General features: G+C 43.5%; 1 protein-coding gene and 1 long non-coding RNA gene across 2 annotated transcripts in view; one reads left to right on the top strand and one right to left on the bottom strand.

Annotated features, from left to right (window-relative positions):
• Nucleotides 1–2724, top strand: part of LOC105605117 (uncharacterized) — a 4621-nt gene extending 1897 nt beyond the window's left edge. The window contains exon 3 of the long non-coding RNA XR_001024749.5: nt 171–2724. This is a non-coding gene — a long non-coding RNA (uncharacterized LOC105605117). The remainder of the gene's footprint in view (nt 1–170) is intronic.
• A 5733-nt stretch (nt 2725–8457) lies between these two features.
• On the bottom strand, nt 8458–13688 carry LOC114110952 (beta-defensin 107A; the record flags this gene model as incomplete). Its single annotated transcript, XM_027962509.2, has 2 exons — nt 8458–9850; nt 13508–13688. Coding segments are annotated over 2 exons (324 nt in total), but the record flags the coding sequence as incomplete, so codon positions are not given.
• Between the last annotated feature and the right edge of the window lie 482 nt (nt 13689–14170).

Raw genomic sequence — 14170 nt, forward strand, 5'->3', positions numbered from 1 at the left:
TCAAGGGTGTTTCTGGGTAAGAAGGACATCTGTGTTAGTAAACTGAAAGAACAGTTGCCCTTTCCAGGGTTGGGGAGGGAGACGCTCATCCAAGCCTTTGAAAGTCTGAATGGAACAAAAGGCTGAACAAAAATGAACTTGCTCTCTCTCTCTGCCTTTTTGTCTTCAAGCTGGGACATCTGTATTCTCCTGTGTTCAGATTTGGACTGTGTCGACTGAAAAGATGCTCAACTTGGGAGCTGTGAGTTAAGTTTTATTTGGGGCAAAACGGGGACTGCAGCCTGGGAGGCAGCACCTCAGGTAGCTCTGAGAGACTGCACCAAAGAGGCAGTGGGGAAGGTCAATACATAAGATTTTGGTGAAGAGGAAGTTCAGTATAATTATTTCAGTTCAGTTCGGTCACTCAATCATGTCCAACTCTCTGCAACCCTATGGACTGCAGCACTCCAGGCTTCCCTGTCCATCACCAACTCCCGGAGCTTGCTCAAACTCATGTCCATTGAATCGGTGATGCCATCCAACCATCTCATCCTCTGTCATCCCCTTCTCCTCAATACCATTAAACACTCATTTTATAAAAGGCTTTCTGCTAGTCACGTGGAGCTGATGTGATCATGAAGAGATTTAGTGCTTTTCTAGATATGAAGAGATGCAAGGGTTGGGATCATGAAATCAGCTTCTGAAAATATCTTAAATATCTAAAGACCTGTTTGTTAGGGAAATTAAATGAATAGTCTTGTTTAGGCTTCAGAGGGAAAGCAGAGCAGGCCTCTGACCTTGCTTCTAACCTGCCTGGACACTGCCCTGGCAGTGACTATGAGTGACTGCCTGCTATGAGTGCAAGACTTGCAGCACTGTAGATAAAACGGGAGAGAAGTCTTGAGATTTTAGAGACCCTGGAGGAGGCCGGGCCAACCAAGCCCCAGGCTTAACTACATTCCAAGTTTTACGCAACAAAACAAACAGCATCAACATGAAACCAGAGCTGCACTGCCAAAGAATGTTCAAACTATTGCACTCATCTCACACGCTAGTAAAGTAATGCTCAAAATTCTCCAAGCCAGGCTTCAGCAATACATGAACCGTGAACTTCCAGATGTTCAAGCTGGTTTTAGACAAGGCAGAGGAACCAGAGATCAAACTGCCAACATCCAATGGATCATCGAAAAAGCAAGAGAGTTCCAGAAAAACATCTCTTTATGCTTTATTGACTATGCCAACACCTTTGGCTGTGTGGATCACAATAAACTGTGGGAAAATTCTGCAAGAAATGGAAATACCAGACCACCTGACCTTCCTCCTGAGAAATCTGTATGCAGGTCAGGAAGCAACAGTTAGAACTGGACATGGAACAACAGACTGGTTCCAAATAGGAAAAGGAGTACATCAAGGCTGTATATTGTCACCCTGCTTATTTAACTTATATGCAGAGTACATCATGAGAAACGCTAGACTGGAGGAAGCACAAGTTGGAATCAAGATTGCTGGGAGAAATATCAATAACCTCAGATATGCAGATGACACCACCCTTATGGCAGAAAGTGAAGAGGAACTAAAAGCCTCTTGATGAACGTGAAAGAGGAGAGTGAAAAAGTTGGCTTAAAGCTCAATATTCAAAAAACGAAGATCATGGCATCTGGTCCCATCACTTCATGGGAAATAGATGGGGAAACAGTGGAAACAGTGTCAGACTTTATTTTTTGGGGCTCCAAAATCACTGCAGATGGTGATTTCAGCCATGAAATTAAAATACACTTGCTCCTTGGAAGGAAAGTTATGAGCAACCTAGATACCATATTCAAAAGCAGAGACGTTAGTATGTCAACAAAGGTCTGTCTAGTCAAGGGCTATGGTTTTTCCAGTAGACATGTATGGATGTGACAGTTGGGCCATAAAGAAGGCTGAGTGCCGAAGAATGGATGCTTTTGAACTGTGGTGTTGGAGAAGACTCTTGAGACTCCTTGAACAGCAAGGAGATACAACCAGTCCTTCCTGAAGGAAATCAGTCCTGAATATTCATTGGAAGGACTGATGTTGAAGCTGAAGCTCCAAATCTTTGGCCACTGATGCCAAAATCTAACTCATTTGAAAAGACCCTGATGCTGGGAAAGATTGAAGGTGGGAGGAGAAGGGGACGACAGAGGATGAGATGGTTGGATGGCATCACTGACTCAATGGACATGAGTTTGAGTAAACTCCAGAAGTTGGTGATGGACCGGGAGGCCTGGCAGGCTGCAGTCCATGGGGTCACAAAGAGTCAGACACGACTGAGCAACTGAACTGAACTGAACTGAGAGCTGCACAGATTGATGATGACGTCAGTCTGTGACCCTCCTGGGATTATAAGTGGGAACCCGAACTGCAATCTTTTAAGTCTCACCCACGGAGTGGCCGTGCTGCCTGGGATCTTTTCCCAGCTGGGACTCCAGATGTGCTGTGCCATGGGACTGCCCAGCACTGATTAAGTCTGGATGTTGATCAAAATCCAATTTAATGTTAGTAGTTGAAGTAATATACATTCACTAATTATTAATACCCATTAATTAATATGAATTTATATTAATAAGTACTGAATTAATGTTTGTATTACTTATTTGTATATAATGAGTGGCTTATTTTGTTAACAAATTCTTTGAACCTGAGATGAAAGTGAAAACTTTTGGCAAAACAAACACAAATTTACAATGACCTATGATAACCAAAATGTTAATATTTTTAACAGTATATGTCTTGTGGCGTGTTTTACTTTTCTTTGTAAGACTTTTTTTTTTTTTCCCTTAAGGTCTCACCCCAGTTTGAGTACATATCCAAAATCCACTGTTCTATTTTGCCATGTTTGAATGACTACTTCTCGTATTCCTCTGAGTGGCCTAGCGAAGGAGCCCTGGTCCCCTGAGGGGCCTTGGACTGTGAGAGAATACATTTCTGTCCTTCTGAATCACCAAGTTTGTGGTAATTTGTTATGGCAACCTTAGGAAATCAAGGTTGCCTAAAATGTCCTAAGAAAGATGCCATTTGTGACATCTTTCATTAAAAAAATTTTTTTGTTGTTATTTTTGGCCACATTGGGTCTTTGTTGCTCGGAATTGACTTTCTGGTGTGGTGAGCGGGGCCTGCTCTCCAGCTTTGGTGTGTTGGCTTTTTATGGGAATCCGTGTCTTGTGGCAGAGCATGGGCGCTAAGGCGTGAGCTCAGAGCATGGGCGCTAAGGCGTGAGCTCAGAGCATGGGCGCTAAGGCGTGAGCTCAGAGCATGGGCGCTAAGGCGTGAGCTCAGAGCATGGGCGCTAAGGCGTGCCGGGCTCACTAGCTGTGGTGCTCGGGCTTGCTCACTCTCCCTGTAGCATGAATCCCGTGGGGCCAGGGATGGAACCTGTGTCACGTGCATTGGCAGGTGGGTTCTTAACCACTGGACCACCGGGGAAGCCCCCATCTTTCAGTTTTTAATTGAAAGATTTTTAAGTTGATTAAATCAAATTGATTTTAGACTTTGAAGTGATTTCCTAAATTTTGCGGAATTTTAGGTAAGATGCAAATAGTATACACGCACAGGAGCTGTAAAGGAAAAAGCTTACTGTGAATCCAGCAGATACAGGTCAACTTGTGGAAATTTTGGTATCCAGTATTTTTTTTCCTGTGTTTACATCTGCCTTATCACACACACACACACACACACACACACACACACACACACTTGATTTGAATGATATTGCACCATCCATAAGAACCCATTAAGCCCCATGCCATCCTGCAGCCAGCACCTCCTTGCTGACCTTCTGCCATCTGTTCAGCCCAGACCTGCAGAAATCCAGACGCCTGGGTTTGCGTTCTATTAGAGAAGGTGTAGACAAGAGTTGTGCATGGTGCTTCTGACCAGTAGGGGTGTCAGTGGCCTGCACAAGCATTTCATAGGCTTCCTGGAATATGGAAAACTGCGCAGTGGCTCAGGCTGGCACGGCCCCATCTCCATGCGTTGAAGTGTAGCGCAGGCATTTCTTGGGCCAATAAGGGGCTCAGGTGCAGGGGCTCAGGTGCAGAGGCTCAGGTGAGCCCAGGACTCCCACCTTGTGCCTCTGCTTTTGGCAACAATGATCCTGGGTCCTGAGCTACAGTAGAAAATCTGAGGATTCTCAGGCAGTCAGTATCATATTTTTCAGCCTTTCCAGGATGGCAAGAATAGTGCGAGGACCCTTTGGTGGAATTAGAAGTTTGGGGCGGCTCTGGAGAACGAAGGAGGCTTCCTGGGTCTTCCAGGCCTGCACAAGACAGTGCTGATTTCTAGAGGGAACTTGCTTACATCCTAGAGGCTCAGCCAACCTGGGGATGTCCTCCACTGAACCCCCCACCAACAGGATACCTCAAGAGGGGGACCAGGAACATTTCAGGGGGCTAGTCTCACAAGAGGACACCAAGTGGTAAAGCCTCGGTGTACATGTCTGAATTTGGGGGAAACATCTCTACTGGTCTCTAGTGAATGAGACCCTCCTCCTGAACAGAGAAAGTGTATTCAATGTTATACAACAACCACCACCGAAATAATCCACCATAAGACGTATAGTAAATATAGTGATGGAAACAACAGCAATGATAGGGTGCTGGTCACAGTGACATTAATGTAATGATAATAACAAACCCAAGGGGATGGGAGATTAGAGCACAGACTCCTTAGAGTAAATGACTAGGTACCCAAACCTAGTCCTTGTGGGTATTTTAGACCTGGACTCCTAGATTTTCACACGGGAAATTATGCCTTAAAGCAAACACAGGCAGCCTGCTGGTATAAGAAATCAACCAGGCCCAAGGCATTGGTGAACTTGCTGTAAGGCATGTCTGGGCAGGATGGTTCATGCCTTCAGTTCCTGGTCCCCCCACCCCCCCTGCATGTAGACAGGCATACTCAATTTTGGGGTCACCTTGAATCTCTATGTGTAGCTTCTATTTTAGAAGAGCAGGGCTTGAAAGGGAAGATAGAGAACCAAGGTTTGGAATAAGGCCACTGGGAAAGAGTCAAGCTCTAAACATGTTTAGTCCTTGGTCAGTTTACTTAGACTCATAGTAATCCTTCCAAGTAAGGCCCTGTTGCTTCCCTTTGTCTGGATCCATAGGACTTTGTCATGGCTCTCTCTTGCCAGCATTTTAGAACCACTAACTCTTGGAGAACTTGAGCAGAGGAGTTTTAGAGACAAAAGAATTATTAGGAAAATGTCCCATTTTCTATAACTCTGATCCTATTCATTTTCTTTCTTTTTAAAAAATATTTGTTTGGCTGCACCAGGTCTTAGTTGTGACATGCGGGATCTTTTCTTAAGTTGCTTAAAAAGATCCCACTTCCCCGAGCAGGAATTGAACCCAGGCCTCCTGCAATGGGATCATGGAGTCTTAGCTACTGGACCACCAGGGAAGTCCCTGATCCTGTTCGTTTTCACTGATGGGACAGAGATAGTTCCAGAGTCCTGCAAAGCCTCTGACAGCCGCTTCACCTACGTCAGCCTTCACCTGACCTGGTATGTGGTTCATACAATCAGAAGCGATGATTCCAAGGTCAGGTGACTTTCCACGGGGCTCCTCCGTGTGTAGGTCCTGGGGATTTCATCTTGGGTGCAGAATTCTCTCAAGCTCTCATGTTCTCTAAACTTAACCAGGGTTTTTTGTTTTGTTTTGTTTATTTGGGCTGTGCTGGGTCTTCGTTGCTTTGAGAGCTTTTTTCAGGCCGCGGTGAGTGGGGGCTGTTCTTCGTTGCGGTGCTTGGACTTCTTATTGTGGTGGCTTCTCTTGTTTCAGGGCATGGGCTTTAGGGCACGCAGACTTCATAGTCCTGACTCATGGGCTCAGGAGTTGCGGTCCTGCCTCCAGAGTGCAGGCTCAGTAGTTGAGGCGCACAGGCTCAGTTGCTCTGCAGCGTGTGAGATCCTCCTGGACCAGGAATCGAACCTGCGTCTTCTGCATTGGCAGATGGACTCTCCACCACTGAGCCACCAGGGAAGTCCCTTCCCGTGCTTTTATAAATTTGTTCTGTTACCTGGGGAGATGTGGTTCAAGAAAGAATAAAGCGGCAGAGGAGAACCACAGAAGTTCCTGTGCGTGAACAGATGGCGTGATGTCCCTCAGCAGCACACTAGGGCCAGTGGAATGTCTTTGTTTGGATAATGAGGACATTTGATACTTAGTCAGGAATATCCAGGGTCATGGAGGTCCCATGAGAGCAGAATGGGCTTCCAGGGAGGACAGGGAGTCCTGGTTTTGCTGGCTGCTCCGTTCTTCAATGATGGGAATAGGCAGTTTAAATGGAAATGATTGTCAAACGGGAACATAAGCTACGTTTTTATTGACAATAGAATGGAAGGTTACCGACAGCTGTCCTTCTGTTTCAGTTAAAGTGACTTAGGCTAGTTTGAGGAACCCATGGTTTTAAAGAGTGACTGGGCCTCTTTTCTGTGAACCCTCTCGAGACTCCAGTAACTAGGCAGTGGCTCCTCTCCTGTTCTGAGCTCCCCTGGGGCTCCCATCAGCTTGTGGAACTTGCCACCACGTCTGTTAGTTTGCTGGACATGGATCTGTCATGACAACTAAAATGGCACTTCCACCCCTTAAGCTGAGCAGCAAGGTGAGCCATGTGTTCATTTCCATTCAGCATCTCCTTTCCAAATGGAAAAGTGCATGGCAGAGAAGTAGCAGCGGGTACAAAGCCCAGACTTCGGATCTGAGTCGTGCCTCTCGATTCTGGGACTCCCTGGAGGTAAGGGGCGAGAGCAGTGACCACAGTGTGCCTCGGATGCTCCTCTGTTCATCAGTTTCAGATGTTACGGGGCAGGAAGCTTGGTTAGAAAACTTGTTTTAAAAATTCATTTTGTTTGCTGAGGATTTCGTAGTACGAAGCGTTAGAGTGGGCACAGAGCTCTGATTTCATGCATATTCTAGGTGATTAGAATCAGCTTGGTTCTGGAAACACTGGCCTAGATGAAGGCTGCTTCCAGCTCCGCTACTGTAGTGTTCCAAGTCTTCCTGTAAAACGGAATATGAGTCTAATACCAGTTTCTATGATTGAACAACTCACGATGTATGTGTGTGTGTGTGTGTGTGTTATGTGTGCTCATGCACACACGTGCAGCATGAAAAGGTGAAACTATTCCTTATTCCATACAAAGCCCAAACCCAAATGTATAGGTAAACTTTAGGTAACTGTCAGTGAGAATTTGCTGGTGTGATAGACTGTAGAGACTGAAGATGGTGCAGCTCTGAACACCCAACAATGTTAGTGATGAGAGAGAAGGGAGGATGAGAATTACAATTTGCAGATTCTAATGAGCAGTTTATGTAGATTGATGTAAGGAGTGAATTGTGTGATTTATGAGGCAAAGAAAACTTTCCTGAGGAAGCCATTTTTCACCTGAGTGTCTGAGTAAAGGGTAACAATATTGACTAAGATCTAGAATATTAAATGAAGATCAGTTGTGGAAAGAAAGTAATATATTGAAATAAAGGTAAGTTACTTTTGAGGTATCAACAAAAATCCATTTAGAGAAGACCTAACCCTGGTGGCTCAGCTGGTAAAGAATCCACCTGCAGTGTGGGAGACCTGGGTTCTATCCCTAGGTTGAGAAGATAAGATCCCCTGGAGAAGGGGAAGGCTACACACTCCAGTATTCTGGCCTGGAGAATTCCATGGACTGTATAGTCCAGAGGGCCACAAAGAGTTGGAAATGACTGAACAACTTTAACCAATAAACTTCGGCAAGAAGTTCAAGTTGGAAACAGAGTGTAGTTTTTCTTAGACGGGCTTTACTCAGGTAAGCAGAAACCATACTGAATATTTGAAACAGAATGGACATACTGCAGGTAACCGGTTGCACAGGGACTGACAGGTCAAAAGGGCTAAAAACCAGAGGACAGAGTTACTACCTGCATGCCACAAGGACGAATGATGATCAGAGATCTTTGAAGTTGACGCTGACATCATTTTTTTTTTTTTTTTTTTTTTTGCTACACTATGCGGGTTGTGGGATTTTAGTTCCTGGACCAGGTTTTGAACATGGGCCACAGCACTGAAAGCGCCAAGTCCCAAACGCTAGGTCGTCAGGAAACTCCTGACCCTGGTGTCTTCAAGAAGAAAAGAATGACTAAGAGGCGTCTAAGAGGCCCCTTGTCTCTCGCTAGACAAGTCCCAACTGTGTGATGAAGGCTGAAGATGTTTCTATAGATTAGGAAGCAACTAGGGTGACAGAAAACGTATAGTACCTTTCAAGTCATTTAGTGAGGAAAAAGAGAAAAGGAGAGAAGGGAGAGAGAAAGTCTAGGTAAATTTAGATTCTCAAAGGCAGTTAGTTTTATCTGAGCCTGTTGATCAGGCACTGCTGGGAAAGCCAGAACCGGAGACCATTCCTCTGATTCCAACAGGTCATGTCCTCAACCTGTTGCAGTTTTCAGAAATGAGCCGTAAAGATAAGTGATAATACCAGAATATTTTCCAAAAACAGTTTATTTCTCAAAGCCTTTTATAAATCGCCCCAGGAAAGTTTGTTTTTCTGCATTCTCTCCTATGTATTAATATATCTTTATAGGAAGCAAGCTTAACCCAGGAGATGAGGGAATTCTCTAGAGCAGAGCTGAGGGATTTTGCTGTCTTCTGCTTTGAAAGGGTATGGTGTCAGCCCTCGAGGATGAAAATGGCCCATGAGATAGGTTTTGCTCTGCCTGAAATCTGGGACTCCATATTTTGGCAAAACAGGATAAAGGCAAGCCTCAATTTGCTCCAAAGAGCAAGGATCCCAGGAGAGATTTTGGAAAGTGTCCACTTTTTTTGCAGCTGCTTTCAACTTTTTGTTCAATCTGACTTCTCATTTGAGCTGCTAAAAACTGTCCCATCTTTAGTGTTGGCCTTGTTCTGTGCTCATCTAGCAGTTTTCTGTGGACATCCTGAGAATATAAGACCAAATGAGAAGTCTGAACAGAGGAGTCACTAAGCCTGTAACTGTGTGATCTTGACCTTGGATCGCCTCACCTATAATGAGGGTGTTGAATTAGATAATCTCTGGGGAGCTTACTGCTTGAACAGACCATGATTTAATCAGCTCTGACTGTAAGTGGCCAGAATGAGGATGCTACTAAGTCTGTGGCCAGCTTAAATTTGGACAAGGTCCAAATCTTTGTGGAACTCAATGTTCTAGATCAGACAAGGAACAGGAGACATTTTAAATAATTCCTCCGTATAAAGGAGAGAGAGGAGGGTGCTGCTGAGGAGGTCACAGCTGGTGTCCAGCAAGGGGTCGGTTTAGAACAGAGTTGAGTCTCCTCACATTGCAAATAGCAGAATCTCGGTGGAGAGAGCCCCAGGTCACATCTCCGGTAGAAGCCAGGAGTATAACCTTAAAACTCAATTCGTTGACTTGGCTCTTCAACCTTTCCATTCTACCTCTTTTACTAATTAGTCTACTCACTTTATCCATCAATAAAGTAACTAAAGCCCCTATATGAGGAAGGGGGATGCAAAGCAAACAAGACAGAGAGCTTCCTGCCCCGCCCCCAACTTCTCCCCACCCCAGAAGCTTGCAGCCTAGGAAGGGTATCTCCTGCAGCATCAGAGACTGGACTGACAGCTTCAGAGAATCCCGACGTAGACACAAAGGAGGGAAGATCCAGAGAGGTTCGCTGAACTGAGATCAAAGACAGAGTATCTTCACCTCTTTGATCTGTGTAGCTGCTGCTCAGCTTTTAATTATTGACTCTTTTTCTGCAGCAAAATGGTGTCAGTTCAGCTCTGCAGCCCCCAATCTTATCCTCAAAGGAAAGGCATTCGACTTCACAGCGACCATCCATTTTCAGACAGCGTATCTGTCTTTGAAGACTTCTTGGGGCTAGAAAGCAAAGAAAGCAGTTAGTCTTCAGTTATCTAGTATTTAATTACCACAAACTTCTCCATCCAGGCCAGCTTAGAATTCCCTGTCACCCAAATTCCAAGGAGATACAGAGTGTGAATCTAGCTATCAGATAAAGCAGATGTGATCTAAACAGCTATCAGATAAAGCAGATGTGACCTAAACAGCTGTGTCTGAACTCACATCCCTGGTTCAGTATATACAGTGTCCTTCCATTGTATTCAATTAGGAAAAATGAAAAAGAGTTCCCTCTGCTGTTGTCTTGATTGGATGTATCCAAACAGAATGTTTCTTCGTGGGAGGAGACGATATACTTTTGAATTCCAGTGAACAATCTTTTCCAAGAAATTTTTTTTTCTTGTCTCCAAAATAATAGTGTCTGATAAATAACAGAAGATAAAGCTTGTGCCATGTACATTATAGGCAAATTAGTACTTTGGCATATGGTTGTGGAATTTTACACTTTTGCTATAAAGATCGAAAGAAACATAGTGTAATAGCCTGCTCCATAAATACCATCAACAGAATATTATCTTTACCAGCAACCTTAGGGCGACTGAGGCAGTGTGTGCTCATTCAGCACAAAGAGACTAAGCTGAAAAGAGTAAAATGTTTCAAGAGAGGAGTGATCGAGTATCTTCACCAGGGTAGGACTAATCAATGGGGAAAAAAAAACCAAAACGTCAAGAACTTAGATTTCTGCTCAGAGTAAAGGGAAACATTTTCAGTAGTCCAAAGTTGAACTCGGGATATTGTGTTATAGATCACTGAAATTTATCAAGCATCAGAGCAGTCAATTGACATGTCATGTTTAAATTGAATTGGGGCAAAGAATAACAATAATAATGATAAGAACAATGAGAATTGAATAATAATAATAGTTAACTCCATCGAGTGCCCCTGGAACTGTTTAAGCAGTGTATATAGAGACTGTCCCTAAGAAGTCATTTTCACCTTTCATCTGTTAGTAAGTAGTAGAGCCTCTGAGTTTTGGCTGGCTGCTCAGGGAAGATTCCCTTGGAGAAAGAAATGGCAACCCACTCCAGTACTCTTGCCTGGAAAATTCCATGGGATATAATCCATGGGATCGCAAAGGGTCATACAACTCAGCTACTTCACTTTCACTTTTCAGATCCTTAGCTAAAGATGACTGTTTCTGGTTCTCTATTTCCGTCTGACCTTGTGAATGAGTTTGGACCAATGAAATAGGACTGGAGTGATACGAGCTGTTTCTGTGTAATCTTTTACTCAAATTTTATTCCTTCCTTTTAGAGCATCTTAGAATCAGTGACATAGTCACCTATTTGGGATGGTAAGATTGACCTTCCTCCCTGGTCCCAGCATGGCTTACCTGATGCAGAAAAGCCTTCTTCCCAACCTACTCAGTTCCCTATTTTGGAACTTTTACATGAGAGAGAAATAAACTTCCTTTTTTTCTATTACTCTAGTTTAAGGTAAAGTTAACCAGGTAGCCTCTACTCTAATTAATATAATAAAATGTCTTAATCTTGAAAAAATGCCCTATTGTTATTATTTCCATTTATAGGAAATAAATTGAAACACAGAGTTCATAAATCTTATGAGGACTGGAGCTGAGATCGGCCTCAAATATGTTGGCATTATAGTCTGTGTTCATCACCTCTTTTATCAATCATTAAACCCACTTTCAATGCTGAGATTCTGTGTGATTGTTGTCATGGTGGTGGCCCTAGACTGTGCTCCTTATTGAGAAACAAGCAAGTCTGAGCTGAGTTTTGGAAATAAGATGCTCTTACATATCTCCTTGTACAGTTGATTCGAATCAGCTGGAGTCTGGATGGAAGGAGATGGAGAGGACAGCTTAAAACTCATTTCCTTAGCCTGGATTCGTTGTTTGACTTCACCCCCACCCCCAGCACCCCAAGAGACTGAGGCCGAAGTGAAGAACCTGACTTTACAAGAGATGCTTTGAAACATGAGGGCAACGTTCCTCAGGTCTGTTCTTTATTTCTAGTCCTGCGGGTTTTCAAAATTTTCTAAAGTGCGATGCAAACAACGACCTTCCAGGAAGCCTTTCCTGGTCTCCCCAGCTGGAAACAAACTTCTGCTTCTGTGGCTTCTCTTTTACTTTTCTTCTTCATGGCACTTGTGAGCACTGTTTTGTACCATAGTTATTTGTGATATATTTGCATTCTAAACTTATTGCATGCTTATTATGGGCAACCTATTTTTGACCAACACAGAAATAATAGGCTAATAAACAGTAAGTAAAAGAGCAAAGGCCACACTCTAATGTTCACCTCCACTTTACCTCCTTTTGTTGTAGTCCCTAGAACAATTTCTCATTAGTGGTAACACACATTCAGTAGATATTGGGACAGGGGAGCTTGGCATGCTGCAGTCCATGGGGTTGCAAAGAGTCAGACAGGACTGAGCAACTGAACAACAAAAAGCTAGGTACTATGGATGTGAGAGTTGGACTGTGAAGAAAGCTGAGTGCCGAAGAATTGATGCTTTTGAACTGTGGTGTTGGAGAAGACTCTTGAGAGTCCCTTGGACTGCAAGGAGATCCAACCAGTCCATTCTGAAGGAGATCAGCCCTGGGATTTCTTTGGAGGGAATGATGCTAAAGCTGAAACTCCAGTACTTTGGCCACCTCATGCGAAGAGTTGACTCATTGGAAAAGACTCTGATGCTGGGAGGGATTGGGGGCAGGAGGAGAAGGGGACGACAGAGGATGAGATGGCATCACTGACTCGATGGACGTGAGTCTGAGTGAACTCTGGGAGTTGGTGATGAACAGGGAGGCCTGGCATGCTGGGATTCATGGGGTCGCAAAGAGTCAGACACGACTGAACGACTGAACTGAACTGAACTGACTGAGGCCAGATTGTGCAGTAAGTAAGTGTAGCAATTCAGAAACCACGAAGAAGAAATAGACAAGATGCTGTGTGATGCATGGAGAACCCCATGAGGAAAGGCGTCATAACAGAAGGAATGAAGGATGGTTGAGAAGGGAATGAACAAGAAAGTTGATTAGGGATAAAGTCTTGGCTGTATTGAGTAAAAAGAACCCATTTCTAAGGATTCAAGGACTTCAGAGAAAACTAATTGAGGTGTTAGTGCTTTAAAGGATATAATTTTCCATCAGTGTGTAAGAGCCAGAAAAAAGGTCCAGGATAATCTAGGATTAGGAGATTTGCACCAGTTAGTTAGACTTGAAAAAATAGACTAAGGACTATCATAAGTTTAGTTTCTCTTAGGCTACAGAGGCTACATTTCTCTAAATTAACAAGTTCTTTTGGAGTTTGTCTCTAACTTTTTCTCTCATTTTAAGCAATCACTTTGTCTTACTTTGCAGTTAGGTCAAAGATTATAGGAGGAAAGAGATTTAAACATAAAGAGAACTCTGAACCCCTTTGTAGAGCTTTTAGGGAAATTAATGAGATATTCTTCTGGTTGAAGGTGGCCTGGATCAGTGTGGCCACACTCATTTGTGTCTAAGCTTAGGAAAAGATTTCCTGTAACTGGTTTGTTCTGGGACCTTTTCAGGACATAGGGCTGAGTCATGTACTCTTCTGAAAGCTAAGTTTTCTTCTCAAAAGACAGATCCTGAACAGACTGACATCCTTACATCAGTGAAGATTTCCCGCTTACCTGAGAAAATCTGAGCAAGAAGAATCATGGCAGCAAACATGAAGAAGAAGGTTTTCATGGCTCCAGGCTTCAGTGGAGAGAGGATGAAGGAGGCGCAGTGGCAGGAATCTCGCTGTTTTATCGAGGGAAATTGATCAAAACAAGTTCTACAGCTCTGAAACAGTGGGACGTCAATTTTGGTTTGTGGTGTTCATTAAGAGTGAACTATTCTCCATGCTCCACTGAATAATATGTGGGCTGCTGGGTCAGGTTTTACCTAAGTAAACACTTAGGAGAGAGTACCTTGTCTTCTCCTGTCTTCCTACCTGGAATGCTGTCTTCTACATCTCTGTCTAGATTTCTCCTATGTTCCCTTCTCAAGCCCTACCATTTCCGTAGGGTCCATAACCACCATTCCTTTTATCCTTACCTAAGATTTTACATGCAGTTTGCTTTTATAAGATTCACTCAGCCATTATTGATTAGCACCTGGTATATATCTTTTTCAAATTATACTCTATGAAAAAAATTTATCTCCTCATTTGTATTATAAACTCCATAAAGGAAAATAACTTTCTTCTCATCTTTTTTCTTTCCATTCATTCCTGACAACAGTATTTTTAACAATAGGTGCTCAAAATATATGTATTTGACTTATTGGTTGATAGCTGCCTGGTTAGAGGA

The sequence above is a fragment of the Ovis aries genome, chromosome 26, assembly GCF_016772045.2.
Source record: "Ovis aries strain OAR_USU_Benz2616 breed Rambouillet chromosome 26, ARS-UI_Ramb_v3.0, whole genome shotgun sequence".
Lineage (NCBI taxonomy): Eukaryota > Metazoa > Chordata > Mammalia > Artiodactyla > Bovidae > Ovis > Ovis aries.